The sequence below is a fragment of the Mauremys mutica genome, unplaced genomic scaffold (assembly GCF_020497125.1).
Source record: "Mauremys mutica isolate MM-2020 ecotype Southern unplaced genomic scaffold, ASM2049712v1 000298F_np12_obj, whole genome shotgun sequence".
NCBI classification, from domain to species: domain Eukaryota; kingdom Metazoa; phylum Chordata; order Testudines; family Geoemydidae; genus Mauremys; species Mauremys mutica.
Window position 1 is genome coordinate 309,115 of NW_025422903.1, and position 26,642 is coordinate 335,756.

The window sequence follows — 26,642 nt, forward strand, 5'->3', positions numbered from 1 at the left end:
GCTGCACACGGCGCTGCTGTGAGCCCAGCCTGAGGCGCCCAAATCGAGAACCCACTGCCCCTGTTCCCAGAGAGGATTCTGGGTAATGTCAATGGGGCCCCTCGCCCTGTTCCCAGAGAGGATTCTGGGTAATGTCAATAAGCCCCCTCGCCCTGTTCCCAGAGAGGATTCTGGGTAATGTCAATAAGCCCCCTCGCCCTGTTCCAGAGGATTCTGGGTAATGCTGATAGGGCCCCTCCCCCTGTTCCCAGAGAGGATTCTGGGTAACGTCAATGGGGCCCCGCCCCCTGTTCCCAGAGAGGAATCTGGGTAATATAATCCCTTTCCCGTAGCACTGTGGGTAAAGAGGCTACTGTGAAATGTAGGCAGCTGGGGTGGGGAGGCTAGTGGACTACAACTCCCATCATGCTCCGTCGCTGAGGCCAGCAATGGCCGTTGGGACTACACCTCCCATGAGGCTTTGCGACGGACAAGATGGCGATCTGGGAGCCGCACTACAACTCCCATGATCACTTGGGAGAGACGCGGCATCCGGCCCGATGGCGACCTTAGGGCGCACGGTAGCCTGGGAGCCGGGCACTACAACTCCCATGAGGCCATACACCGCCTTGCTCGATGCACCGGACACCATGGCGGAGAAGGGGTGGAAGGGGCCTCGCTCCGGCTGCCGGGAGTCGTAGTCCGAGCCCTCCCGCGCCCTCAGTGCTAACGGGGCTGCCCTAACGGAAAGGACTACAACTCCCATGAGCCCGCGCGAAGGCGACCCGGACAACATGGCGGGAGGGCGCCGCGCTTCCCGCAGGGCCTGGCGGGAATTTTAGTCCCGACCCCTCCCGCCCGTCCATGGGTTCTAACGGGCGCACCCCGAGGGAGCAAACTACAACTCCCGACGTGCCCCGCGGCCGGGCGGGGGGAGGGTCTGCCAGGGAGGCGGAGAAGGAGAAGAAAGCTACAACATGGCGGCCACGGCCGCCCCAAAGCGCTGGGCGCTGTGAGGGGGGGCGGGGAGGAGCCCAGGAGCCAGCCCCCGGCTAGGGGAGGGGGGAGTGTCCCGTCCCCCCTCGCCCTGACCCCGACGTGGGGCCCACCGCGATGGGGGTCCAGGGCTTCCAGGAGTTCGTGGAGAAGCGCTGCCCGGGCGCCGTGGTGCCCGTCGACCTGCTCAAGCTGGCCCGGGCGGCGGGGGTCCGCGGGGGGCCCCCCTGCTGCGGCCTGGCCAGCTACCTCCAGCCGCTGCCCGGGCCCTACCCCCCGCCTCTCGCGGCCCACTCCCAGCATGCTCCGGGGCTGGCGTCAGTAGCTCATTCCCAGCATGCTTCGGGGCTGGCGGCCCATTCCCAGCATGCTCCGGGGCTGGCGACGGTGGCGGCCCACTCCCAGCATGCTCTGGGGCTGGCGGCCCACTCCCAGCATGCTCCAGGGCTGGCGTCAGTAACTCACTCCCAGCATGCTCCAGGGCTGGCGACAGTGGCGGCTCATTCCCAGCATGCTCCGGGGCTGGCGGCCCACTCCCAGCATGCTCCGGGGCTGGCGTCAGTAACTCATTCCCAGCATGCTCCGGGGCTGGTGACGGTGGCGGCTCACTCCCAGCATGCTCCGGGGCTGGTGACGGCCTGCCCGGCCCGGCTGCTGGTGGACGCGGACTCGGCCCTGCAGCGGCTCTATGGCGGCTACCAGACGGACTGGGTGTGCGGCGGCCAGTGGAACGCCATGGTGGGCTACCTGGCGGCCCTGTCCCAGGCCTGCCTCTACCAGGGCGGGCTGGAGCTGGCGGTCATCTTCAACGGCGGGCTGGGCAAGGAGCGGCTGCCCGAGTGGGGCCGCAAGGCCCAGGCCGAGCGGCAGACGGCCCAGCTCATCGCCGGCCACGTAGGCAACAAGGGCACCCCGCCCCCCCGTGCCTGGTTCCTGCCCCCCGCCTGCCTGGGGCACTGCGTCCGCCTGGCCATGATCCGCTTCCGGGTCAAGGTAGGAGAGGGCGGCTGCGAGCTTGCCTCCCATGTCCATTCACCCCACGCCCCCGCCTGGCGCTCTGTGACTGTGCCTACCTGAGTCTGCCCCCGCCTTTCCACCTATGGCTCCTACCACCTGCATGAGCCCCGCTTCCTGCGGTCTGAGCCGTGACCCTAACCCCTTCTGCCTCCTTCCCCTGCACTTCATCGTTCTCTTTCGTCTCCTCTCCCAACCGGCTGGGCTGCCTGGCTCTGTGATTGTTCCCCAGAGGTGGCTGCATCCCAGCACCGGGTGAGCCCTCCCTATGTGGCGTTGTGTGCGGCTGTTCCCCAGCTGCCCCGCCCCAGAGGTGGCTGCATCTCAGCGCTGGGAGACTCGTATTCATTGTGTCTGTTGGATTTCTCTCTCCATCATCAACAGTGGTTCTCTTTTGCCCTTTAATGTGGGCTCCTGGTATCCAAGTGCTGGATAGGAAGGGTACTTATGGAGCTAGCTGCATCATCCGCCCTTGAGCTGTAGGTGCCAGGGGAATGCTCTGTGTCAGACAAAGTGGAGAAATAGGACAGGGGGGTCATGGGGGAGAAGCAGCTGAATGGGAGCTCCTGGTGCGACGCCGGGGCCGAAAGGGCTAAGGCCATCCTGGGATGTATAAACCGGGGAATCTCGAGTGGGAGCAGAGAGGTGATTTCACCCTGGATTCGGCCCTGGTGCGTCAGCTGCTGGGATCCCGCGTCCAGTTCTGGTGTCTGGAATTGCAGGAGGCTGTTGATCAGTTGAAGAGGGGCCGGAGAAGAGCCAGGAGAACGATTTAAAGGGTTAGAAAACTGGCCTGCGAGAGACGCCAGGAGCGTGATCTATTGAGCTCCACAAAGGGAAGGTGAAGGGGTGATGTGATCCCAACCTCTAAACTGCTCCAGAGGGACCAAACGTTTACTAACGGGCTCGCCAGTCTCGCAATGGAAGCTTGAACACAAGCTAGTGGCTGGAAATTGAAGCTAAACAAATCCAGCGTGGAAATCAGGTGTCGATTTTGAACAGGGAGGGGCCCATTTCCCGAGGGACGTGTGGATTCTCCATTGAACTCAAGGACGTCCCGTGGCCTGTGTTGAAACGTGCGTAGGTTGGAGGGCGTCTCTGGGAGACGGGAGACGGCCAGCGCCCCGGAGCAGCGCCCGCATGTTGGCAGTGTGGGGCTGGGCGACCCAGCTTTAATGAAAGGGCGGAAGGAGCAGCCAGCAGGAGGGTTGTGGAATCGTGCCAGGGTCGCGATCAAAGGGAGGTGGGGTTGAGGGGGACATCAAGTGACGGCGACGCTTCGAGGACAGGCAGCCGGAGCAGTTCTGGGTGGAGCGGCTTGTCCCATGCCCGAGTATAGCTCTGCCTCCAGATAAGGGCCGTGATCCACTCCCATGCTTCAGGGCTTCGCCAGCTGAGGTCAGGAAGGAAGGTTCCATCTCTCCCCAATGCAGAACTGTTGTTTCTCTGCCCTCCTTGGCAGCATCAGGGACCAGCTGTAGCTAGAGGCATCGTGGGCCGGCAAGCCAGAGCCCTCCGTCTAGCCCCCTGGTCGCCCAATGTGGGGTTAGCTCTGCCTCTGCCCTTTATGATGGCGGGTACTGAGTCCCCGGGCAGAACCACGGGTTGCGCTGACGAGGAGACAGAAACCCAGCAAAGAGCTGCTGGCTTCCTCCACTTGTTTCTCCGAGCCCAGAGATGGCACCTGCCAATTGCACCCCCCAGTGTGCTGTGGTGTTCTCTCCTTCCTTCCTCTGTGGGGGGCTGTCCCCCACTCTCCCCCCCCATACAGGGCTCCCCCGTTCCCTCTCTACAGCGGGGGCCTTGTGTGTACCCCATTCCCTCCTCCCTCTATACCAGGGCCCTCCATTTCTCCCTCCTCTATACCTGGACCCCCCATACCCTTCTCTGTGGTGGGGGGCTTTGTGCGGGGCCCATTCCTTCCCTTGTCTCACTACTGTCGAGTGTGACCGTCTTCTCCCGCCCACAGGTCTTCCAGAGCCTGGAGGACCATCACCTGGAGGTGGTGTCCTTCTTCCGGGAGCGCGGCTTCCACGGGCTGCTGGCCCACGACTCGGAGTTCGCCCTGGCCAGCCTGCCCTGCTACTTCAGCGCCCATGCCCTGAAGCTGAGCTGGAACGGCAAGAGCCTCACCACCAATCAGTTCCTCATGCACCAGGTGGCCAAGCAGCTGGGACTGAAGGTCTCCAGCTTCCCTGTCTTCGCCGCCCTGCTGGGTAGGAGCAGCCGGGGCAAACAGCTGGCACACAGAGTGGCGGGGGGGGGGAATGGGGCAGCAGGGACACCCCCTGGGCTCAGCCCCTCTAGCCGGGGGGACGGACACGCAGGTCCCTCTGGGAGGGGGAGTCCGTGCCTGGGATCGAGGGGTCTGTGGCACTGGCTAAGCCGCGCTCTGGGGAGTCTGGGAAGAAGCCCTGGTCCTCCCGGCTCGGGGAGCCGCCCCCCACCCCACTGCCGAGGAGAGACGGCTCGAGCGACTGGTGGCGTGACAGACAGGCAGCCGTGGCGGTGGTCGCTCTAGCTGGGTCTCTGTGGCTGTGGGGGAGGTGCTCTGGGGTTGGGGAGCACACAAGGGGCCGGGGGACCGCTCTGGGCAGGGTCTCTGTGCTCTTTGGGGGATGTCTGGTGGGGTGGGGGTTTGGGGACCGCTCTGGGCAGGGTCTCTGTGGTGAAGTACCACATGGAGGAGTGTTGGGGATCACTCTAGGCAAGCACTCTATGGTCAGGGAGCACATGGAGGGGAATTGGGAACTACTCTCTAGGCAGGGCCTTTGCTGACCAGTCTAGCCAGGAATTCTATGGTTGAAACACCTTGGGGAGGAGGGGTTAGTCTCTGGTCAGGGTCCCTGTGGTCAGGTAGGAAATGGGGGGGGGGAATTGAGACCACTCTAGGCAGGGTCTCTATGGTCAGGGAGGAATAGTCTGGGGACCACTCTAGGTAGGGTCTCTATGATCAGGGAGGACATAGGCTGGGGACCACTCTAGGTGGGGTCTCTATGATCAGGGAGGACAAGAGGGGCTTGGGACCACTCTAGCCAGGGTCTCTATGGTCAGGGAGGACATGAGGGGCTGAGGCTCACTCTAGGAAGTGTCTCTATGGTCAGGGAGGACATGAGGGGCTGAGGATCACTCTAGGAAGTGTCTCTATGGTCAGGGAGGACATGAGGAGCTGAGGACCACTCTAGGCAGGGTCTCTATGGTCAGGGAATGGACTGGGGGGGGTTGGATTTGCATGAAGAAAGGGGATCACTCAAAGGGGATCCTGAGAGAAAGGAGGGGTGCATTTATGCAAATAACAGCGCCTAGTAATCAAATATTCAAATCAGGGCTGCCTCATTTGCATAAAAGCTCCTGTTTTCTGGCCCTCTGGCCTGAATCCTCCTCCAATCAGAAGACTCTGTGACCGCCCCCCTCTTTCCTCTTTGGGGGTGGGCTGGGGGCACCGAATCCCTTTGGGGCACAGTAATCAGGAACCACATTATTCCTGCCTCCCCCAGGTAACCACATCCTCCCGGACGAGGACCTGGCTGCTTTCCACTGGAGCCTGCTGGGGCCAGACCACCCGCTGGCATCGCTCAAGGTAGCCTCCCATCCCCTGGCACTGCCCCACAGCAGCCTGGTAGGACTGGGACGGGATTGGCCTTGTGGACAGGCATTCTGGGTCGGAGCAGAGGGGACTGAGAGCCAGGATTCCTGGCCCTAGGAAGGGAGTGGGGTCTAGTGGTTAGAGTAGGGAAGACTAGGAGCCACTCTAGGAAAGACTCAATGGTCAGGGAGCACATGGGGGGCTGGGGACTCCCTGGGCAGGTCTCTATGGTCAGGGAGCACATGGAGGGCCAGGGACTCCCTGGGCAGGTCTCTATGGTCGGGGAGCACATGGAGGGCCAGGGACTCCCTGGGCAGGTCTCTATGGTCAGGGAGCACATGGAGGGCCAGGGACTCCCTGGGCAGGTCTCTATGGTCGGGGAGCACATGAGGGGCTGGGGACTCCCTGGGCAGGTCTCTATGGTCAGGGAGCACATGGAGGGCCAGGGACTCTCTGGGCAGGTCTCTATGGTCGGGGAGCACATGAGGGGCTGGGGACTCCCTGGGCAGGTCTCTATGGTCAGGGAGCACATGGAGGGCCAGGGACTCCCTGGGCAGGTCTCTATGGTCAGGGAGCACATGGAGGGCCAGGGACTCTCTGGGCAGGTCTCTATGGTCGGGGAGCACACGGGGGGCTGGGGACTCCCTGGGCAGGTCTCTATGGTCGGGGAGCACACGAGGGGCTGGGGACTCCCTGGGCAGGTCTCTATGGTCGGGGAGCACATGGAGGGCCAGGGACTCCCTGGGCGGGTCTCTATGGTCGGGGAGCACACGGGGAGCCGGGGACTCCCTGGGCAGGTCTCTATGGTCGGGGAGCACATGGAGGGCCAGGGACTCCCTGGGCAGGTCTCTATGGTCGGGGGGCCGGGGACTCCCTGGGCAGGTCTCTATGGTCGGGGAGCACACGGGGAGCCGGGGACTCCCTGGGCAGGTCTCTATGGTCGGGGAGCACATGGAGGGCCAGGGACTCTCTGGGCAGGTCTCTATGGTCGGGGAGCACATGGAGGGCCGGGGACTCTCTGGGCAGGTCTCTATGGTCGGGGAGCACATGGAGGGCCGGGGACTCCCTGGGCAGGTCTCTATGGTCAGGGAGCACATGGAGGGCCGGGGACTCTCTGGGCAGGTCTCTATGGTCGGGGAGCACATGAGGGGCTGGGGACTCTCTGGGCAGGTCTCTATGGTCAGGGAGCACATGGAGGGCCGGGGACTCTCTGGGCAGGTCTCTATGGTCGGGGAGCACACGGGGGGCCGGGGACTCCCTGGGCAGGTCTCTATGGTCGGGGAGCACACGGGGGGCCGGGGACTCCCTGGGCAGGTCTCTATGGTCGGGGAGCACACGGGGGGCCGGGGACTCCCTGGGCAGGTCTCTATGGTCGGGGAGCACACGGGGAGCCGGGGACTCCCTGGGCAGGTCTCTATGGTCGGGGAGCACACGGGGAGCCGGGGACTCCCTGGGCAGGTCTCTATGGTCGGGGAGCACATGGAGGGCCAGGGACTCTCTGGGCAGGTCTCTATGGTCGGGGAGCACATGGAGGGCTGGGGACTCTCTGGGCAGGTCTCTATGGTCAGGGAGCACATGGAGGGCCGGGGACTCTCTGGGCAGGTCTCTATGGTCGGGGAGCACATGAGGGGCTGGGGACTCTCTGGGCAGGTCTCTATGGTCAGGGAGCACATGGAGGGCCGGGGACTCTCTGGGCAGGTCTCTATGGTCGGGGAGCACATGAGGGGCTGGGGACTCCCTGGGCAGGTCTCTATGGTCAGGGAGCACATGGAGGGCCGAGGACTCTCTGGGCAGGTCTCTATGGTCGGGGAGCACATGAGGGGCTGGGGACTCCCTGGGCAGGTCTCTATGGTCAGGGAGCACATGGAGGGCCGGGGACTCCCTGGGCAGGTCTCTATGGTCGGGGAGCACATGGAGGGCCGGGGACTCCCTGGGCGGGTCTCTATGGTCGGGGAGCACATGGAGGGCCAGGGACTCCCTGGGCAGGTCTCTATGGTCGGGGAGCACATGGAGGGCCAGGGACTCCCTGGGCAGGTCTCTATGGTCGGGGAGCACATGGAGGGCCAGGGACTCTCTGGGCAGGTCTCTATGGTCGGGGAGCACATGAGGGGCTGGGGACTCCCTGGGCAGGTCTCTATGGTCGGGGAGCACATGGAGGGCCAGGGACTCCCTGGGCAGGTCTCTATGGTCGGGGAGCACATGGAGGGCCAGGGACTCCCTGGGCAGGTCTGTATGGTCAGGGAGCACATGGAGGGCCAGGGACTCCCTGGGCAGGTCTCTATGGTCGGGGAGCACACGGGGGGCTGGGGACTCTCTGGGCAGGTCTCTATGGTCGGGGAGCACATGGAGGGCCAGGGACTCTCTGGGCAGGTCTCTATGGTCGGGGAGCACATGAGGGGCTGGGGACTCCCTGGGCAGGTCTCTATGGTCGGGGAGCACATGGAGGGCCAGGGACTCCCTGGGCAGGTCTCTATGGTCGGGGAGCACATGGAGGGCCAGGGACTCCCTGGGCAGGTCTCTATGGTCAGGGAGCACATGGAGGGCCAGGGACTCCCTGGGCAGGTCTCTATGGTCGGGGAGCACACGGGGGGCCGGGGACTCTCTGGGCAGGTCTCTATGGTCGGGGAGCACACGGAGGGCCAGGGACTCCCTGGGCAGGTCTCTATGGTCGGGGAGCACACGGCGGGCCAGGGACTCCCTGGGCAGGTCTCTATGGTCGGGGAGCACACGGGGGGCCGGGGACTCCCTGGGCAGGTCTCTATGGTCGGGGAGCACACGGGGGGCCGGGGACTCCCTGGGCAGGTCTCTATGGTCGGGGAGCACACGGGGGGCCGGGGACTCCCTGGGCAGGTCTCTAGGGTCGGGGAGCACAAGCGGGGCAGGGGACTCCCTGGGCAGGTCTCTATGGTCGGGGAGCACACGGGGGGCCGGGGACTCCCTGGGCAGGTCTCTATGGTCGGGGAGCACACGGGGGGCCGGGGACTCCCTGGGCAGGTCTCTATGGTCGGGGAGCACACGGGGAGCCGGGGACTCCCTGGGCAGGTCTCTATGGTCGGGGAGCACATGGAGGGCCAGGGACTCTCTGGGCAGGTCTCTATGGTCGGGGAGCACACGGGGGGCCGGGGACTCCCTGGGCGGGTCTCTATGGTCGGGGAGCACATGGAGGGCCAGGGACTCTCTGGGCAGGTCTCTATGGTTGGGGAGCACATGGAGGGCCAGGGACTCCCTGGGCAGGTCTCTATGGTCGGGGAGCACACGGGGGGCCGGGGACTCCCTGGGCAGGTCTCTATGGTCGGGGAGCACACGGGGGGTGATGGAAGGTGGGGCTTCCAGCGTGGCTGCCCGTGGGGTGCCAGATGCTGAGCACTGTCCGTGTCTCCCCCCGTGCCCAGGTCCGAGCCCACCAGCTGGTGCTGCCCCCCTGCGACGTGGTGATCAAGGCCGTCTCGGAGTACGTCAGCGCCATCAAAGACCCCTGCAACCTAGATGCTGTGGGGAGAGACGTCTTCAAACACTCTCAGGTGAGCGGGGAGAGGCCAGATTGCTGACTGGAGCTGCTGATCCGGTCCCCTGGCGTGCCATGAGACCCCCTCTGGCCGAGATTGGGGGTCCTGGTGCGCCGTGAGACGTCTCTGACTGAGATCGGGGTCCCCCTCTGGCTGAGATGGGGGGGCAGTGCTCTGAGAGATCCCTCTGGCTGCGATCAGAGGCCCCTGGTGCGCAGTGTGCCATGAGAGCCCCTGTGGCCGAGATTGGGGGCCCAGGTGCGCCGTGAGACGTCTCTGACAGAGATCGGGGGCCCTGGTGAACCATGAGACTCCTCTGACTTAAATTGGGGGCCCCTGGCGCGCTGCATGCCGTGAGCCCCCCTCCAATGAGATTAGGGGGCCCCAGGCGCGCTGCATGCCGTGAGCCCCCCTCCAGTGAGATTAGGGGGCCCCAGGCGCGCTGCATGCCGTGAGCCCCCCTCCAGTGAGATTAGGGGGCCCCAGGCGCGCTGCATGCCGTGAGCCCCCCTCCAGATGAGATTAGGGGGCCCCAGGCGCGCTGCATGCCGTGAGCCCCCCTCCAGTGAGATTAGGGGGCCCCTGGCGCGCTGCATGCCGTGAGCCCCCCTCCAATGAGATTAGGGGGCCCCAGGCGCGCTGCATGCCGTGAGCCCCCCTCCAGTGAGATTAGGGGGCCCCAGGCGCGCTGCATGCCGTGAGCCCCCCTCCAGTGAGATTAGGGGGCCCCAGGCGCGCTGCATGCCGTGAGCCCCCCTCCAGATGAGATTAGGGGGCCCCAGGCGCGCTGCATGCCGTGAGCCCCCCTCCAGTGAGATTAGGGGGCCCCAGGTGCGCTGCATGCCGTGAGCCCCCCTCCAGTGAGATTAGGGGGCCCCTGGCGCGCTGCATGCCGTGAGCCCCCCTCCAGTGAGATTAGGGGGCCCCTGGCGCGCTGCATGCCGTGAGCCCCCCTCCAGTGAGATTAGGGGGCCCCTGGCGCGCTGCATGCCGTGAGCCCCCCTCCAGATGAGATTAGGGGGCCCCAGGCGCACTGCATGCCGTGAGCCCCCCTCCAGATGAGATTAGGGGGCCCCTGGCGCGCTGCATGCCGTGAGCCCCCCTCCAGATGAGATTAGGGGCCCCCTGGCGCGCTGCATGCCGTGAACCCCCCTCCAATTAGATTAGGGGGCCCCTGGCGCGCTGCATGCCGTGAGTCCCCCTCCAGATGAGATTGGGGGCCCCTGGCGCGCTGCATGCCGTGAGCCCCCCTCCTGATGAGATTAGGGGGCCCCTGGCGCGCTGCATGCCGTGAGCCTCCCTCCAGATGAGATTAGGGGGCCCCTGGCACGCTGCATGCCGTGAACCCCCCTCCAATTAGATTAGGGGGCCCCTGGCGCGCTGCATGCCGTCAGCCCCCCTCCAGTGAGATTAGGGGGCCCCAGGCGCGCTGCATGGCGTGAGCCCCCCTCCAGATGAGATTAGGGGGGCCCAGGCGCGCTGCATGGCGTGAGCCCCCCTCCAGTGAGATTAGGGGGCCCCAGGCGCGCTGCATGCCGTGAGCCCCCCTCCAGATGAGATTAGGGGGCCCCTGGCGCGCTGCATGCCGTGAGCCTCCCTCCAGATGAGATTAGGGGGCCCCTGGCACGCTGCATGCCGTGAACCCCCCTCCAATTAGATTAGGGGGCCCCTGGCGCGCTGCATGCCGTCAGCCCCCCTCCAGTGAGATTAGGGGGCCCCAGGCGCGCTGCATGGCGTGAGCCCCCCTCCAGATGAGATTAGGGGGGCCCAGGCGCGCTGCATGGCGTGAGCCCCCCTCCAGTGAGATTAGGGGGCCCCAGGCGCGCTGCATGCCGTGAGCCCCCCTCCAGATGAGATTAGGGGGCCCCAGGCGCGCTGCATGCCGTGAGCCCCCCTCCAGTGAGATTAGGGGGCCCCAGGCGCGCTGCATGCCGTGAGCCCCCCTCCAGATGAGATTAGGGGGCCCCTGGCGCGCTGCATGCCGTGAGCCCCCCTCCAGTGAGATTAGGGGGCCCCAGGCGCGCTGCATGCCGTGAGCCCCCCTCCAGTGAGATTAGGGGGCCCCAGGCGCGCTGCATGCCGTGAGCCCCCCTCCAGATGAGATTAGGGGGCCCCAGGCGCGCTGCATGCCGTGAGCCCCCCTCCAGTGAGATTAGGGGGCCCCAGGCGCGCTGCATGCCGTGAGCCCCCCCCAGTGAGATTAGGGGGCCCCAGGCGCGCTGCATGCCGTGAACCCCCCTCCAGATGAGATTAGGGGGCCCCAGGCGCGCTGCATGCCGTGAGCCCCCCTCCAGTGAGATTAGGGGGCCCCTGGCGCGCTGCATGCCGTGAGCCCCCCTCCAGAGAGATTAGGGGGCCCCTGGCGCGCTGCATGCCGTGAGCCCCCCTCCAGTGAGATTAGGGGGCCCCAGGCGCGCTGCATGCCGTGAGCCCCCCTCCAGTGAGATTAGGGGGCCCCAGGCGCGCTGCATGCCGTGAGCCCCCCCCAGTGAGATTAGGGGGCCCCAGGCGCGCTGCATGCCGTGAACCCCCCTCCAGATGAGATTAGGGGGCCCCAGGCGCGCTGCATGCCGTGAGCCCCCCTCCAGTGAGATTAGGGGGCCCCAGGCGCGCTGCATGCCGTGAGCCCCCCTCCAGAGAGATTAGGGGGCCCCTGGCGCGCTGCATGCCGTGAGCCCCCCTCCAGTGAGATTAGGGGGCCCCTGGCGCGCTGCATGCTGTGAGCCCCCCTCCAGTGAGATTAGGGGGCCCCAGGCGCGCTGGCTTCTGCCCCATCTCTTTGGGGGTCCGACTCCCAAGCCCCGTTGGGCTGACACTGCAATCCTGTGTCGCTCTGGAGCATCAGACAGGGCACAGCAGCTCCTGCTTTGAGGGTGGGTTTGATTGCTGGGGTGGGGCCCCTCTTAGCCCCCGGATCCCCAGCCAGTCTCCTGTCTGCTTTGCTCCCCCAGTCCAGGACGGAGGATAAGATCGAGCGCTTCAAGAAAGCCGTGAACTATTATTCGGTGGCTGCCAAGATGCCCCCGGCTCCTGTGGGCCCGTCCTCCTTTGTATGTGAGTATCTGATGGGCTGCTCCCCCACAGCGCCCCCTGCTGGGAGAGGCTGGGGCTGGAGTACCCAGGAGCTCCCACACAGCCAGCCCCCCTCTCCCCCACAGCGCCCCCTGCTGGGAGAGCCCGGGGCTGGAGTACCAAGGAGCTCCCACACAGCCAGCCCCCCTCTCCCCCACAGCGCCCCCTGCTGGGAGAGGCCGGGGCTGGAGTACCAAGGAGCTCCCACGCAACCAGCCCCCCTTCCCCCCCACAGCGCCCCCTGCTGGGAGAGGCAGGGGCTGGAGTACCCAGGAGCTCCCACACAGCCAGCCCCCCTCTCCCCCACAGCGCCCCCTGCTGGGAGAGGCCAGGCCAGGAGTACCCAGGAGCTCCCACACAGCCAGCCCCACTCCCCCCCCCCAGCGCCCCCTGCTGGGAGAGGCTGGGGCTGGAGTATCCAGGAGCTCCCCCCACAGCCAGCCCCCCTCCCTCCCCACAGCGCCCCCTGCTGGGAGAGGCCGGGGCTGGAGTACAGAGGAGCTCCCCCCACAGCCAGTGCCCCTCCCCCCCCACAGCATCCCCTGCCCTAACCACCAGCCCCCACTCCCCTCCCAGAGCCGGGAAAGAACCCAGGAGTCCTGGCCGCCCCCTGCTAACCATTAGGCCCCACTCCCTCCGCATGCCGAGCCTCCGCTCTGTGTCTCAGTGCCAGGCTATGGATCCAACCACTTTGGAGGAGCAGCCCCTGCGCAACGCAGCCCGGTGGGATCCCTCCCCACGGGGAAGCCGATGGTACGTTCCAGTCCAGGTGGGGAATGGGATTGGGGTCTCTGGAGTCAGTGGGTTGGAGTCCGGGTGCAGCAGGCTGACAGCCCGGACTCCTGGGTTCTCTCCCCGGCTCTGGGCGAGGAGTGGGGACTGGTGGTTAGAGCAGGGGGTGGGGGGTCTGGGAGCCAGGACTCCTGGGTTCTCTCCCTGGCTCTGGGAGGGGAGTGGGGTCCAGTGGTTAGAGCAGGGGGAGCTGGGAGCTCGGACTCCTGGCTTCTCTCCCCGGCTCTGGGAGGGGAGGGGGGGCTGGTGGTTAGAGCAGGGGGGGCTGGGAGCCGGGACTCCTGGGTTCTCTCCCCAGCTCTGGGAGGGGAGTGGGGTCCAGTGGTTAGAGCAGGGGGGCTGGGAGCCAGGACTCCTGGGTTCTCTCCCCGGCTCTGGGAGGGGAGGGGGGGCTGGTGGTTAGAGATGGGGGGGCTGGGAGCCAGGACTCCTGGGTTCTCTCCCCGGCTCTGGGAGGGGCGGGGGGGCGGGGGGTTAGAGCAGGGGGGGCTGGGAGCCAGGACTCCTGGGTTCTCTCCCCGGCTCTGGGAGGGGAGGGGGGGCTGGTGGTTAGAGCAGGGGGGGCTGGGAGCCAGGACTCCTGGGGTCTCCCCCCAGCTCTGGGAGGGGAGGGGGGGCTGGTGGTTAGAGCAGGGGGGCTGGGAGCCAGGACTCCTGGGTTCTCTCCCCGGCTCTGGGAGGGGAGTGGGGGCTGGTGGTTAGAGCAGGAGGGCTGGGAGCCAGGACTCCTGGGTTCTCTCCCCAGCTCTGGGAGGGGAGTGGGGTCTAGTGGGTTAGAGCAGGGGGGGCTGGGAGCCCGGACTCCTGGGTTCTTCTGGCTGTCAGGGGAGTGAGATCTGCTGCTCTTTGCTCACTTCTCTCTCTCTCTGCCTCTCTCCCCAGTTCCCACCCGACCTGGGGCCAAAGGTGCAGTACCAGCCGCCGGCCCCGCCCTCCTCCTTCCCCCCGGGCCCCAGCGCCAGCCTCCTCTTCTCCCCCCACCCGCTCGGAGACGTGCCCCCCTTTCGCGAGGAGCCCGGCCTGAAGGGCGGCGACTTCAGCAGCTGGGCTGGCGCCTACAACGCCAAGTTCCCCCCCCACCAGCGGTGCCCCAAGCCCTCCCCTTCCTCCGGGCCGGCCTCCTCCCCTTCCTCCTCCTCCGACGGCGAAGAGCACAACGGGGGCAGTGCCAAGTGAGTGGGGGCTGGTGGTTAGAGCGGGGGGGGCAGGACTCCTGGGTTCTCTCCCGGCTCTGGGAGGGGAATGGGGGCTGGTGGTTAGAGCAGGGAGGCTGGGAGCCCGGACTCCTGGGTTCTCTCCCGGGCTCTGGGAGGGGAGTGGGGGCTGGTGGTTAGAGCAGGGAGGCTGGGAGCCAGGACTCCTGGGTTCTCTCATCACCTCCCCCATGTCTCCTCCCCAGCCATGTCTCCCAGGTGCTGCAGCCGAAGTCTGGCTGGGTGGGGCCCGGTGCCGAGAAGCTGAGCCAGGGCTGGGGGCAGGTGGGGGGCTCCGGTGACACCGACGGGCCCCTGGCTGGGCCCGAGCCCTCCATCCCTTCGCTGCTTTCCATGGCCACCCGCAACCACATGGACATAACCACCCCCCCGCTGCCCCCCGTCGCCCCCGAGGTCCTGCGGGTGGCTGAGCACCGGCACCGACGCGGCCTCATGTACCCCTCCATCTACCATGTTCTTACCAAGGTGAGCCTGGCTCCAGTCCTGGCTCTGGGAGGGGAGTGGGGGCTGGTGGTTAGAGCCAGGGGGGTTGGGAGCCAGGACTCCTGGGTTCTCTCCCTGGCTCTGGGAGGGGAGTGGGTCTGGTGGGTTAGAGTGGGGGGTGCTGGGAGTCAGGACTCCTGGGTTCTCTCCCCAGCTCTGGGAGGGGAGGGGGGTCTGGTGGGTTAGAGCCGGGGTGGGGGGAGCCAGGACTCCTGGGTTCTCTCCTTGGCTCTGGCAGGGGAGTTGGGGCTGGTGGTTAGAGCCGGGGGGGTTGGGAGCCAGGACTCCTGGGTTCTCTCCCTGGCTCTGGAAGGGAGTGGGTCTGGTGGGTTAGAGTGGGGGGTGCTGGGAGTCAGGACTCCTGGGTTCTCTCCCCAGCTCTGGGAGGGGAGGGGGGTCTGGTGGGTTAGAGCCGGGGTGGGGGGAGCCAGGACTCCTGGGTTCTCAGTCCCTCTCCTAACATTCCGGCACAGGGCGAAATCAAGCTCCCCGTGTGCATCGAGGACGAGTGTAACACTGAGTTGCCTCCAGCTGCCGTCCTCTTCCGCGGTGCCCGGCAGCATATCTACGGGGTGCTGTTCGGCGTGGCTGAGAACCAGCGCCGGGTGGAGCGCCTGGCCATCCGCCGCCGCATCCCCACGGAAGGTACGGACCCCCGTGGCCGAGAGCTGGAGTCTCCGGACACCTGGGTTCTGTCCCCGGCTCTGGGAGGGGAGTGGGGTCTCGTGGTCAGGGCTGGGGTCTGGGAGCCAGGACTCCTGGGTTCTCTCCCCGGCTCTGAGAGGGGGCTGGTGGGTTAGAGCAGGGAGATTGGGAGCCAGGACTCCTGGGTTCTCTCCCTGGCTCTAGGAGGGGAGGGGGGCTTGGTGGTCGGGGGTGGGTGGGGGGTGGGAGCCAGGACTCCTGGGTTCTCTCCCCGGCTCTGGGAGGGGAGAGGGGGCTGGTGGGTTAGAGCAGGGAGGTTGGGAGCCAGGACTCCTGGGTTCTCTCGCCGGCTCTGGAAGGGGAGGGGGGGTCTGGTGGTCGGGGGCAGGTGGGGTTTGGGAGCCAGGACTCCTGGGTTCTCTCGCTGGCTCTGGGAGGGGAGTGGGACCTGTGGTCGGGGGTGGCTGGAGGCAGGACTCCTGGGTTCTCTCGCCGGCTCTGGGAGGGGAGTGGGACCTGGGGGTGGGGGGTGGCTGGAGCCAGGACTCCTGGGTTCTCCCCAGCCAGGAGAACCTGACCCCTTGCCCTCTCCTTGCCCCGCAGTGCCGCCTGTGATCATCAAGGAGTGGGCGGCGTACAAGGGGAAGTCCCCGCAGACGCCGGAGCTGGTCTCGGCCCTGGCCTTCCGCGAGTGGACCTGCCCCAACCTGCGGAAGCTGTGGCTGGGGAAGGCGGTGGAGGACAAGAACCGGCGTATGAGGGCCTTCCTGGCCTGCCTGCGGGCCGACACGCCCGGCATGCTGAACCCGGCCAGCGTGCCCACGCACCTGCTGCTGCTGTGCTGCGTGCTGCGGTGAGCGGGGGCGGCCAGCGACAGAACCAGGCCCCCGCTCTCACCACTAGACCCCACTCCCCTCCCAGAGCCGGGGAGAGAATCCAGGAGTCCGGGCTCCCAGCCCCCCTGCTCTAACCACCAGCCCCCACTCCCCTCCCAGAGCCGGGGAGAGAACCCAGGAGTCCAGGCTCCCAGCCCCCCTGCTCTCACCACCAGCCCCCACTCCCCTCCCAGAGCAGGGGAGAGAACCCAGGAGTCCGGGCTCCCAGCCCCCCTGCTCTAACCACCAGCCCCCACTCCCCTCCCAGAGCAGGGGAGAGAACCCAGGAGTCCGGGCTCCCAGCCCCCCTGCTCTAACCACCAGCCCCCACTCCCCTCCCAGAGCCGGGAGAGAACCCAGGAGACCTGGCTCCCAGCCCCCCCTGCTCTAACCACCAGCCCCCACTCCCCTCCCAGAGCCGGGAGAGAACCCAGGAGACCTGGCTCCCAGCCCCCCTGCTCTAAGCACCAGCCCCCCCTCCCCTCCCCGAGCCGGGGAGAGAACCCAGGAGTCCTGGCTCCCAGCCCCCCTGCTCTAAGCACCAGCCCCCCCTCCCCTCCCCGAGCCGGGGCGAGCTGCTCCGTGTGGGAATGCCAGGCCTGGCCGGGTTCACACTCTCTGTTCTGTTTCCAGTTACATGATGCAGTGGCCCGGAGGGAGGATCCTTCATAGGCACGAGCTGGACGTGTTCCTGGCTCAGGCGGTTTCCTCTCAGCTCTATGAGCCGGATCACCTGCAGGAGCTGAAGGTAGGGGGCTGCCAGCACGTTCCCCGGGGGACAAAGAGCCGCGTCCCCTCACTTCTCCAGCCTGGCCTGGGGTGCCTCGCACCCTGCTTCGCTGTGAGAACAGCCGCTCCTGGCCGGCCCCGCAGCCAGCCGCCTCGGCGTCACCGCCCGCTGAATGACACCAGTGCTCCGGCTGGCCGCTCAGCAGCTCCTCCCAGACCTTCCCCAGGGGGGCGTCTCGTCCTGCCCCGACTCTCCCGGACAATGCAGGCTCCTCAAGGGTAACTGGCCTGCCCAGGCCCGTTCTCTGCGGTGGAGGTTCCCAAACACCCGCCGGGGCAGAGCAAACAGTCCCAGAAGTTCATTAACCCCAGGCAGAAGGATTTGAAGTGAGGACAGGTGATGAGGCGTGAAAGTCACGCTGGGTCCCAAAGACAATAAAGAAAGAGAAGACGCGACGTACCTAACGTAAGGAGCCAGGTGACCTTAAAAGCAAGAAGGTTTTTCTCCCTCTAAGGAGCCCACTGGCTCGATCTTTCCCCCAGGACCCCGGCCCCAGTTCAGTGATGCTGCATTTGCCTTTCAAAGAGGGCTGGTGCCGTGAGTAGAGATGAGGGGAGAATGCGATTTGGGTCTCCTCTGTTCCCATTCGAACACCCCTCTCCCTCCCTTGAGGATTATCTCCAGCTGGGGCGCAGGAAACCCCGGCCGTGTCTTTGCCAATGCGTAAAGTTCTTGTTCGCACCCTTCTTTCCACCAAAGATTGAGCGCCTGCCCCGGGGAGAGTCTGCTTTAGTATGCTGTCACCTGGCCAGGCCTCGGTGTGTCCCTTGTCTCTGAGGAACTGCTTTGTGCCTGCATGTCACAGCGACGTTAGACCGTGGAATCTCATAACTTTCCATACAGCTGCTAGACACATTGTACCGGGACAATAATGTTCAGCAATTAGGAGTTTTCAAATGATACCGCACAAGGCACATTGTGTACACAATTGATCCTAGTCTGTAAAAGCAGTGAACATGGGGTACAGTTGGTGACAGCCAGCACTGGAGCTGTTTGGGAGAAAGGTGAATGGGAGCAGGGTGCAGGGGTTAGTATAGGGGGCCTGGCAGCCAGGACTCCTGGGTTCTCTCCCCAGCTCTCACTGGAGAACGTGCTGGAGTTATTCCTTTACTAGATTAAAAACGGCTGATCTGCTCTGTTCCCCAGCTGCCCGCATCTCGACGCCGGGTGAGCCTCCCCATGCAGTGTTATGTGTGGCTGTTTCCCAACTGCCCTGCCCCAGAGGTGGCTGCACTCCTCCCCATGTTAAAGTGATGGGAATGGTTCCCTTGCAGATCGAGAAGCTGGATGCCCGGGGCGTGCAGCTGGCAGCCCTCTTCATGAGCGGAGTAGATACGGCTCTGTTTGCCAACGATGCCTGCGGGCAGCCGGTGCCCTGGGAACACTGCTGCCCCTGGATCTACTTTGATGGGAAACTCTTCCAGAGCAAGCTCATCAAAGCCACCCGTGACAGGGCCCCCCTCATCGACCTGTGTGATGGGCAGGTATGGGGCAGGACACCTGGGTTCTCTCCCTGCCTCTGGGATGGCGGGTGGGGTCTAGTGGGTTAGAGCGGGGGATGACTGGGAGCCAGGATGCCTGGGTTCTATCCCTGTCCCTGGGGGGAGAGTGGGGGCTGGTGGTTAGAGCAGGGGGGTGCTAGGAGCCAGGACTCCTGGGTTCTCTCCCCGGCTCCGGGAGGGGAGTGAGGGCTAGTGGGTTAGAGCGGGGGAGGGCTGGGAGCCAGGATGCCTGGGTTCTATCCCTGTCCCTGCGGGGGGAGGGGGTTTGAGAGGCTGCTCCTCTTGGTCTGGAAGTACCTGGATGTTCTGACACTGGGGCAGGCTGTGGGGGAGGGACAGGGATCTGGATTTAACTGCCCCCGCCCCCCACTTTCCTCCCCAGACGGAGCAGGCGGCCAAAGTGGAGAGGATGAGACAGAGCATCCTGGAGGGCGTGAACTTCAACCGCCAGGCCCCGCCCCCTCTGCTCCCGCCCCCTCCCTTCGTGCCTGCCATGGCCGCGCCCTTCTATTCGATGCCCCTCTACCCCCGCACCACGGGCTCTGTGCCGCCGCCAACGCCTGGGAGGAGCAGAGGGTTCACAGGTGAGAGATCGTTGTGTCCCCTGAGCCGTGTCCCTGCCCCTTTGTTCTGTGGCCCCGCTCACCACAGGCCATTGGTGGGAGAAGTGGGATCCCCAGATGGCTGGATTGTATGCCCTCTTGAAGGCAGAGGTAGGGGAGGCCTCTTTTCTCCCCCCTCCACTTGTAGATACGTGGAGTGTGGGGGGCTGGTGGGGTGCTCCAGAGCAGTGGGGCTAGGGGGCATTGGGGCAGATTTCCTCTGTCAGTGCTATTGGCTCAGGCTGTCTGCGGACTCAGGCAGGGATCGGTAACGCCCAGGGCAGTTCACATCTCTCCCAGCGAGCGGCTCAGGCTCTCTGCAGACTCAGGCAGGGATCGGTAACGCCCAGGGCAGTTCACACCTCTCCCAGCGAGCGGCTCAGGCTCTCTGCAGACTCAGGCAGGGATCGGGAACGCCCAGGGCAGTTCACACCTCTCCCAGCGACTGGCTCAGGCTCTCTGCAGACTCAGGCAGGGATCGGGAACGCCCAGGGCAGTTCACACCTCTCCCAGCGACTGGCTCAGGCTCTCTGCAGACTCAGGCAGGGATCGGTAACGCCCAGGGCAGTTCACACCTCTCCCAGCGAGCGGCTCAGGCTCTCTGCAGACTCAGGCAGGGATCGGGAACGCCCAGGGCAGTTCACACCTCTCCCAGCAAGCGGCTCAGGCTCTCTGCAGACTCAGGCAGACCCTGTTTCTGACCCAAAAGATGACGTTCTGCTACTGTCCCATATCTCCTGGGGCCTGTACGTCACCCTAGTGTCACCTGTCACTCATCTCCCCCTCCCCCTGTCTCCGCTTCCCTAGGTCTCCACCCAATTCCGCCTCAGGGGGGCAAGCTGGAGATCGCCGGCATGGTTGTCGGCCAGTGGGCGGGCAGTAAGCCCTCGCGGGGGCGGGGCTCCTTTGGGATGCAGGTGGTGTCTGTCGGGGGACCTGGGAAGGGGTAAGTACCGCAGCACTGCTGAGGGGTGGGCTGGAGAGAGGCTTTGCTGGCTGCTAGGGGACCAGCATTCTCCCCTTGGGTCATCTCTGCGCCACGCGAGCCAGCTGTGTGTGGCGTTATGTGCAGCTGTTCCCCAGCTGCTCCGCCCCAGAGTCAGCTGCATCTCAGCACCCGGCAAGCCATCTCTGGTCTCATGAATTCTGCTTAATATTATTTGTAATCATTAGAACTATTAATGGCCACTGTTCATTATCCTTGTTAACGTCACCCTGGTTATTAGGCCTATAACTTAATTACTCTTATTACGGAGGCGTCAGTGTTACAACCCTGCTGCTAGCTAATCAGTATTAATCTCCACCCGTGCTCCACCCCAGACGCAGTCGAGACGGATCTGGAAAACTCCCCAAAGGAAACAAGAAGCTTAGCAAGCAGGTATGTGTTTCTGCCTTTCCCTCAGCCCCACTGGTCTGGACTCTCCCCCCCCAACCAAGGAGAGACCCCAGCCTTTCTCCATGCCCCCCCGCCCTCCTACATTTGGGTTGCTGTCCCTGTGCAGCGTTATGTGCTGCTGTTCCGGAGCTGCCTCGCCCTAGAGGTGGCTGCATCTCAGCCCCGGGCACAGTGGGATGGGATTCCAGCGGGTGTCTCCTGTTCTCCACAGGGCTCGTTGGAGGGAGCAGCCAAAGCAGCGGAGTTGCAGAGCGGGCAGCCCCCGTCGCAGGTGAACGGGGGCGAGGATTCGGGGAGCGGTCCCTGCCCCCCGGCCCCATCACAATGTGCCTTAGCCAGAGACACTGACCCCTGCAGTGACGAGGGCCAGTACTGCGGGCGGCTGGCCCAGGAGGTGGATCGCGGGCCCAACGCCAAGCTGCCCCTCCCGGCTCTGCAGAAGGAAGAGTGACGAGGGGGGGGACCTGATTTGGGGGAGGGGGGGGCTTTCTGGGGGGCGGGGCCAGGAGTGTGGAAGCCTCAGGGTACCATGAGGACAGGGGGGTTGGAAAGGCAGAGCCCCAGTGCATTGTGGGGGATCATCCCCTAATTAAAGGGATGGTCTCCTACAGCACCCCAGTGCATTGTGGGGGATCGTCCCCTAATTAAAGGGATGGTCTCCTACAGCACCCCAGTGCATTGTGGGGGAATCTAAAGCACCCCAGTGCATTGTCGGGGATCGTCCCCTAATTAAAGGGATGGTCTCCTACAGCGCCCCGGTGCATTGTCGGGGATCATCCCCTAATTAAAGAGATGGTCTCCTACAGTGCCCCAGTGCATTGTGGGGGATCATCCCCTAATTAAAGGGATGGTCTCCTACAGCACCCCAGTGCATTGTGGGGGAATCTAAAGCACCCCAGTGCATTGTCGGGGATCGTCCCCTAATTAAAGGGATGGTCTCCTGCAGCACCCCAGTGCATTGTGGGGGATTGTTCCCTAATTAAAGGGATGGTCTCCTACAGCGCCCCGGTGCATTGTCGGGGATCATCCCCTAATTAAAGAGATGGTCTCCTACAGTGCCCCAGTGCATTGTGGGGGATCATCCCCTAATTAAAGGGATGGTCTCCTACAGCACCCTAGTGCATTGTGGGGGAATCTAAAGCACCCCAGTGCATTGTGGGGGATCGTCCCCTAATTAAAGGGATGGTCTCCTGCAGCACCCCAGTGCATTGTGGGGGATTGTTCCCTCATTAATGGGATAGTCTCCTACAGCACCCGGTGCATTGTCGGGGATCATCCTCTAATTAAAGAGATGGTCTCCTGCAGTGCCCCAATGCATTGTGGGGGATTGTTCCCTAATTAAAGGGATGGTCTCCTACAGCGCCCCAGTGCATTGTGGGGGATCGTTCCCTAATTAAAGAGATGGTCTCCTACAGTGCCCCAGTGCATTATGGGGGATCATCCCCTAATTAAAGGGATGGTCTCCTACAGCGCCCCAGTGCATTGTGGGAGGATTTGTACCTGTTTCCCTACCCCCCACCCCCTCCTGGCCCTGACACCCCCTCCCCCCCCAATCATGCCAGTCGGCTCCACAACATGGCGTATTTTATTATTTTTTAATTTTAATATTTGTGGGTGGGGAGTTGACGGTTTTCTATGGTTTTTAACATATTATATATACCCCTCCCCTGGCTCTTGTAGCGGGGGGGGGGGGCGGGAAATGCTATGAAATAAAGGGGGAGCCGTTAAAAGGAAGCCAGCCAGGATGAATAAAAGCGAGTGGGGAGGGGTGATGTCTGGAGGCTCATGCCAGGCCGCTAAGGGGTCGTGGCGCCCCCTGCCCTGCAGTGCTGGGTGCCCCGGCACCCACAGCCAGCCGAGCAGGGCACCAGTCGCGCCCCTCGCTGCTCTGGGTGGAACCCCAAAACGTCACGGAGGCGGATTTCCCCAATATTTGGCGGGTGCAGATGCCCCCAGCCCGTGTTCGTTTCGGGCGGCGCGGGGGCGAGTTCGGGGCAGATGGCTGAAATCTGCCCGTGCTTTGTACAGACAGAAGAGAGAGATTATATTTACAGAGACAGATTCTATATGGAAACTACGTATCTCGGGGGGAGGAATTCCCGTGTCCCGAGCCGCAGCTCCAGAGCCGTCCACGTCGGACCCAGGGGGATAGGGGCTGTCGGGGGGTCCCTCCGAAACCAGACAGGCCCCCCCCCCCCGCTTCCGCGGAGTCCCCCCTCCCGGCCGCGGTTCCCAGTGGGGCTGGCCAATGGAGGGTGGAGGAGGGGTTCAGGTTGGTGGCCCGTGGGGGGTGGGTGGGCAGGGATTTTCAGGCTGGGGGGCTGTTAGGGTTTCTGTCCCATGGGAGGGGAATGCAGGGACTTGGAGGCTGACTGATCGGGGATGTATTTGGTGCGGGGGGGACCCCCTTCAAGTCCCATTAAAATCTGGACCGTAGAGGGTGGAAAATGTGAAGGTTTTGTGGACTATCCTAATCCCCTCCCGACAGGCAGGGGGGCTGGTGGTGAATTCCCATCCTGCCCCCCCCAAAGTGTGTAAAAACTGGGCAGTGCGGCTCCTCTCCTGACCAATCCACGCCCCTGTCGGCACGGGAAGGCTTGAATTCCCCCAGATCCAGACAGAGACGTGGGGATTTGGGGAACAGGGAGGGAGCAGGAAACAGCCCAAATCTCAACAAACTTTATATATTATTTTTCCCCCGCCTTGGGGGTGGGGGGATGGGAGGAACCTGACTGATCCGCCAGCAAAGACTCCGGACTCTGATACTTGAGCTTTCGAACCGAGGCCAATTCCGAATCCAGCACTCGGAAGACGCCTGCCCACCCGAGGCAGCTTGTCGACAGGCGTCACCCTGTAGTTTTTTATTACTTGAACCGTGTTTCAAAGTCAGGCTTCAGGTCAGGCGTCTCTGAATGTCTGCAGACAATCGGCCACGTCTGCGAATGGCGAAGGAGTTAATCTGAAGTGTTTGGGGTTGGGAATCTTTAGGGACAGACGTCTGGAGTTGCAATCACTTTTATTGCTGGAATAATGCCCCCTTTTCAGGGGGTGGGGGGGCGGGAGATGATTTTAAGGACCCTCGGCATTTTACAGAGCTCATCCCAATTCAGTGCAGCCATTTTTTCTCCTCTGAAATCCAGAAAACTAAACCCAAAATCACAGCCTCCCGAACTCCCTCCGCTAAACTCTCAGGGGGCAGTTCTGAAACGCATCCACCAGTCATTGGTGCTTCGGAAGATTTGTAGTTTTTGCCGTCCCAGAGATTTTAAACACGGAGACGCTCTGGGGTGCGGAGAAGAGCTGTGGAAATGAGTTGAGAGGCGTAAGCGGCCCGCTGCGTTCGGAAGGAGATCGAGAGGGGACTGGATTCTGCTGGAGAATCTTTGGCAGTCACGGTACTGCAGGGCTCTTTAGTCTGGTGGAGACAGGCTAACGGCAAAGCAAGAGGCAGGAGGCTGAAGCCCGACCAATACAAATTGAAAACAAGGGACCAATCACCGTCAGGTGATTAACAGCTGGGACGAACTCCCAATTGAGGTGGCCCGTTCTCCAGCTCTTGGGGTCTTCCCATCGAGGTGAGATTGTTTATGCCCCTCGCCAGGTGACATAAAGACACCGAGATAAGCATCCTGCCTGGCAGGGGTGTAGCGGTCTTGGCTAGATCGGCGGAGAGTCACCTTTTAGATTTACACTGGAAGTAAAACTAGCGCAAATCTCAGCCTCAGATGGGGGATGTGAACTGATCTGAGTTGGGGCCGCTGGCTCGGTTGGCTTTGCAGAAGCCCCTTTCTCGGCACCATTCAGCGGAATCGCAGATTCCCCACGCTGGAAATCGCTCGTCCCTTTTGGAAAACCGTGGCCAGTTTCCTTGCCCCTTCCACATCTGCTTCGGGGGCTCCGTTCCCACCCATGCTGCCTTTCCTGATGTTGCGAGGTGCCCCGCAGACCTGCCCGGAGGGAAGAAGATCCCTTTCTTTCACTGTTGGTGTTCAAGAAGCCTCGATTGCCCCACCCAGGAAGGGACTGTTCGGCTTAGCTCCTTGAAGAACAGCTGAGGAGATGATTCGGGAATCCTGTCGTTGGAGGTTTTTAAGGATAGGTCGGACACACCCGTCAGGGATGGTCTTCCTGCCTCTGCGCCGGGAGCTGGACTGGACGAGGTCCCTCCCGGCCCGTGGAGTCGGGCACCTTGGAGGATCCGGGGCCTTGCTCGTGGCCTGGAAGATCCTGTTTCCGTGTCCAAGGCCAGAACTCGAGTCTTGCGTAGGGCAGGACGTTCGGTTTCGCTGAGCCCCAGGGTGGTGGTTGGACTAAAGGAGACAGAGCAGTTGTGAGGGGCCGCAGGGAAGCGGTTTAGGTGAGACATGCCCGGATGATGCCAGCAGGCTCGGGCTGCAGCGGAAGATGAAACTTCCCCATGGCCAATCTGTCGACGCTCAGCAGCTCCGAGCGCCTCATCCAGGGTCCCGTCTCCAGCCGGGGCTGGTCCCAGCTGCTTCAGGGAAGGTGGAAAAGCCCCAGACAAACCCATCAAAGCCCAGAGTTGTGTGGGTGGGAAATTGCTGTTGGCTGAAGCATGCGCTTGGCTTGCTGCGGGTGTCATGTCTGGCAGCCGAGGGCAATGGAAGCAAAGGCAGGAGGAGAGGTATTTCCTCCCAGGGTCAGCCCTGCAAGCGAGCGGTGGAGTCGGGAGGACTCACCTCTCTCTCAGCCGTCAGGCTGGCTGCAGGACTGACTGGTGAACGTGTGCTGGAGCTCGGCTCAGCCGGTCGTTCATATGAACCTGGAACATACTGGAGGCTTTGGGATTGTGCTGCTAAATTCCTCCATGGTCTTTTTCCCCCTTATCTAGGTGAAACACTTTGACTAGCATGGATCCTGTTTTCTCTGCTGGTGTCAATTGGGGGTTCCCACAGCTGGGGGCCTGGCCCCACTGACCTACCGGAGCTGCGGCCCATTGACCCCATCTGGGGGCCTGGCCCCATTAACCTCAATGGAGCTGCGGCCAATTGATGCCAGCTGTGGGTCTGGCCCCACTGACCCAATGGAGCTATGGCCCATTGACGCCAGCTGTGAGTCTGGCCCCATTGACCCAGCGGAGCTACGGCCCATTGACTCCATGGAGCTACGGCCCATTGACGCAGCTGTGGGTCTGGCCCCATTGACCCAGCGGAGCTACGGCCCATTGACTCCATGGAGCTATGGCCCATTGATGCCAGCTGTGGGTCTGGCCCCACTGACCCAATGGAGCTATGGCCCATTGACTCCATGGAGCTGCAGCCCATTGACGCCAGCTGTGAGTCTGGCCCCATTGACCCAGCGGAGCTACGGCCCATTGACTCCATGGAGCTACGGCCCATTGACGCAGCTGTGGGTCTGGCCCCACTGACCGAATGGAGCTATGGCCCATTGACTCCATGGAGCTGCGGCCCATTGACGCCAGCTGTGGGTCTGGCCCCATTGACCCAGCGGAGCTACGGCCCATTGACTCCATGGAGCTACGGCCCATTGACGCAGCTGTGGGTCTGGCCCCACTGACTCAATGGAGCTATGGCCCATTGACCCCAGTGGGGGTCTGGCCCCACTGACCCAATGGAGCTATGGCCCACTGACCCCAGTGGGGGTCTTGCCCCATTGACCCAATGGAGCTCTGGCTGATGGACCCCAGTGGGGGTCTGGCTGCACTGACTGCAGTGGAGTTTACACCCATGTGCCCCAGGTGGGGATCCGGCCCATGACAGCTCTTGTGTATTGAATCTGGGCAGCTGAAATCGCGCTGCCAGCGAGGGAAGCCAGACAGGAGCGCTTGGGTTGGACCCTTGGCAGCAGCATCTGAATGAACCTTCCGCTCCCGGATTCCTGCTTTCTGCTGCGATCCAGCGACGCCCTGCGGACGACGCACACGCTGAAGTGAGGGTTTCACTTTCCTTTTCTTGCTGACCAAAGCTTTAAAAGAGAACAAAAAACACAAAGAAGTTTGAACCAACCCACCTGCAGTTCTCTTGACTTTTAAGCCAGCCAGCCAGCCTGCCTGCCCTGGGCCAGGTGTGGCTACTGACTTCCTACCTTTGGCCACTAAATCAACTGGCTGATGGTGTAAGCTAGCCACTCGGACGTTGTTTTCCCCCTCCTCCTTGTCTTTGGTTTTTAAACCGTGCGTGTGTGAATCGTATTAACTCACACATGGATT

The 26,642-nt window shown here is 63.7% G+C and overlaps 1 protein-coding gene across 1 annotated transcript; it reads left to right on the forward strand.

The window, feature by feature from the left end:
* Positions 1-944: 944 nt before the first annotated feature.
* Positions 945-26,642, forward strand: FAM120C (family with sequence similarity 120C). Its single transcript, XM_045000354.1, has 16 exons — positions 945-1,968; positions 3,959-4,205; positions 5,487-5,569; positions 8,968-9,096; positions 12,033-12,135; positions 12,821-12,906; positions 13,828-14,117; positions 14,345-14,624; positions 15,116-15,287; positions 15,891-16,140; positions 16,796-16,910; positions 18,227-18,436; positions 18,837-19,038; positions 19,864-20,002; positions 20,377-20,434; positions 20,664-26,642. The coding sequence occupies exons 1-16, from the start codon at positions 1,093-1,095 to the stop codon at positions 20,901-20,903; spliced, it is 3,480 nt and encodes a 1,159-aa protein (XP_044856289.1). The 5' UTR covers positions 945-1,092; the 3' UTR covers positions 20,904-26,642.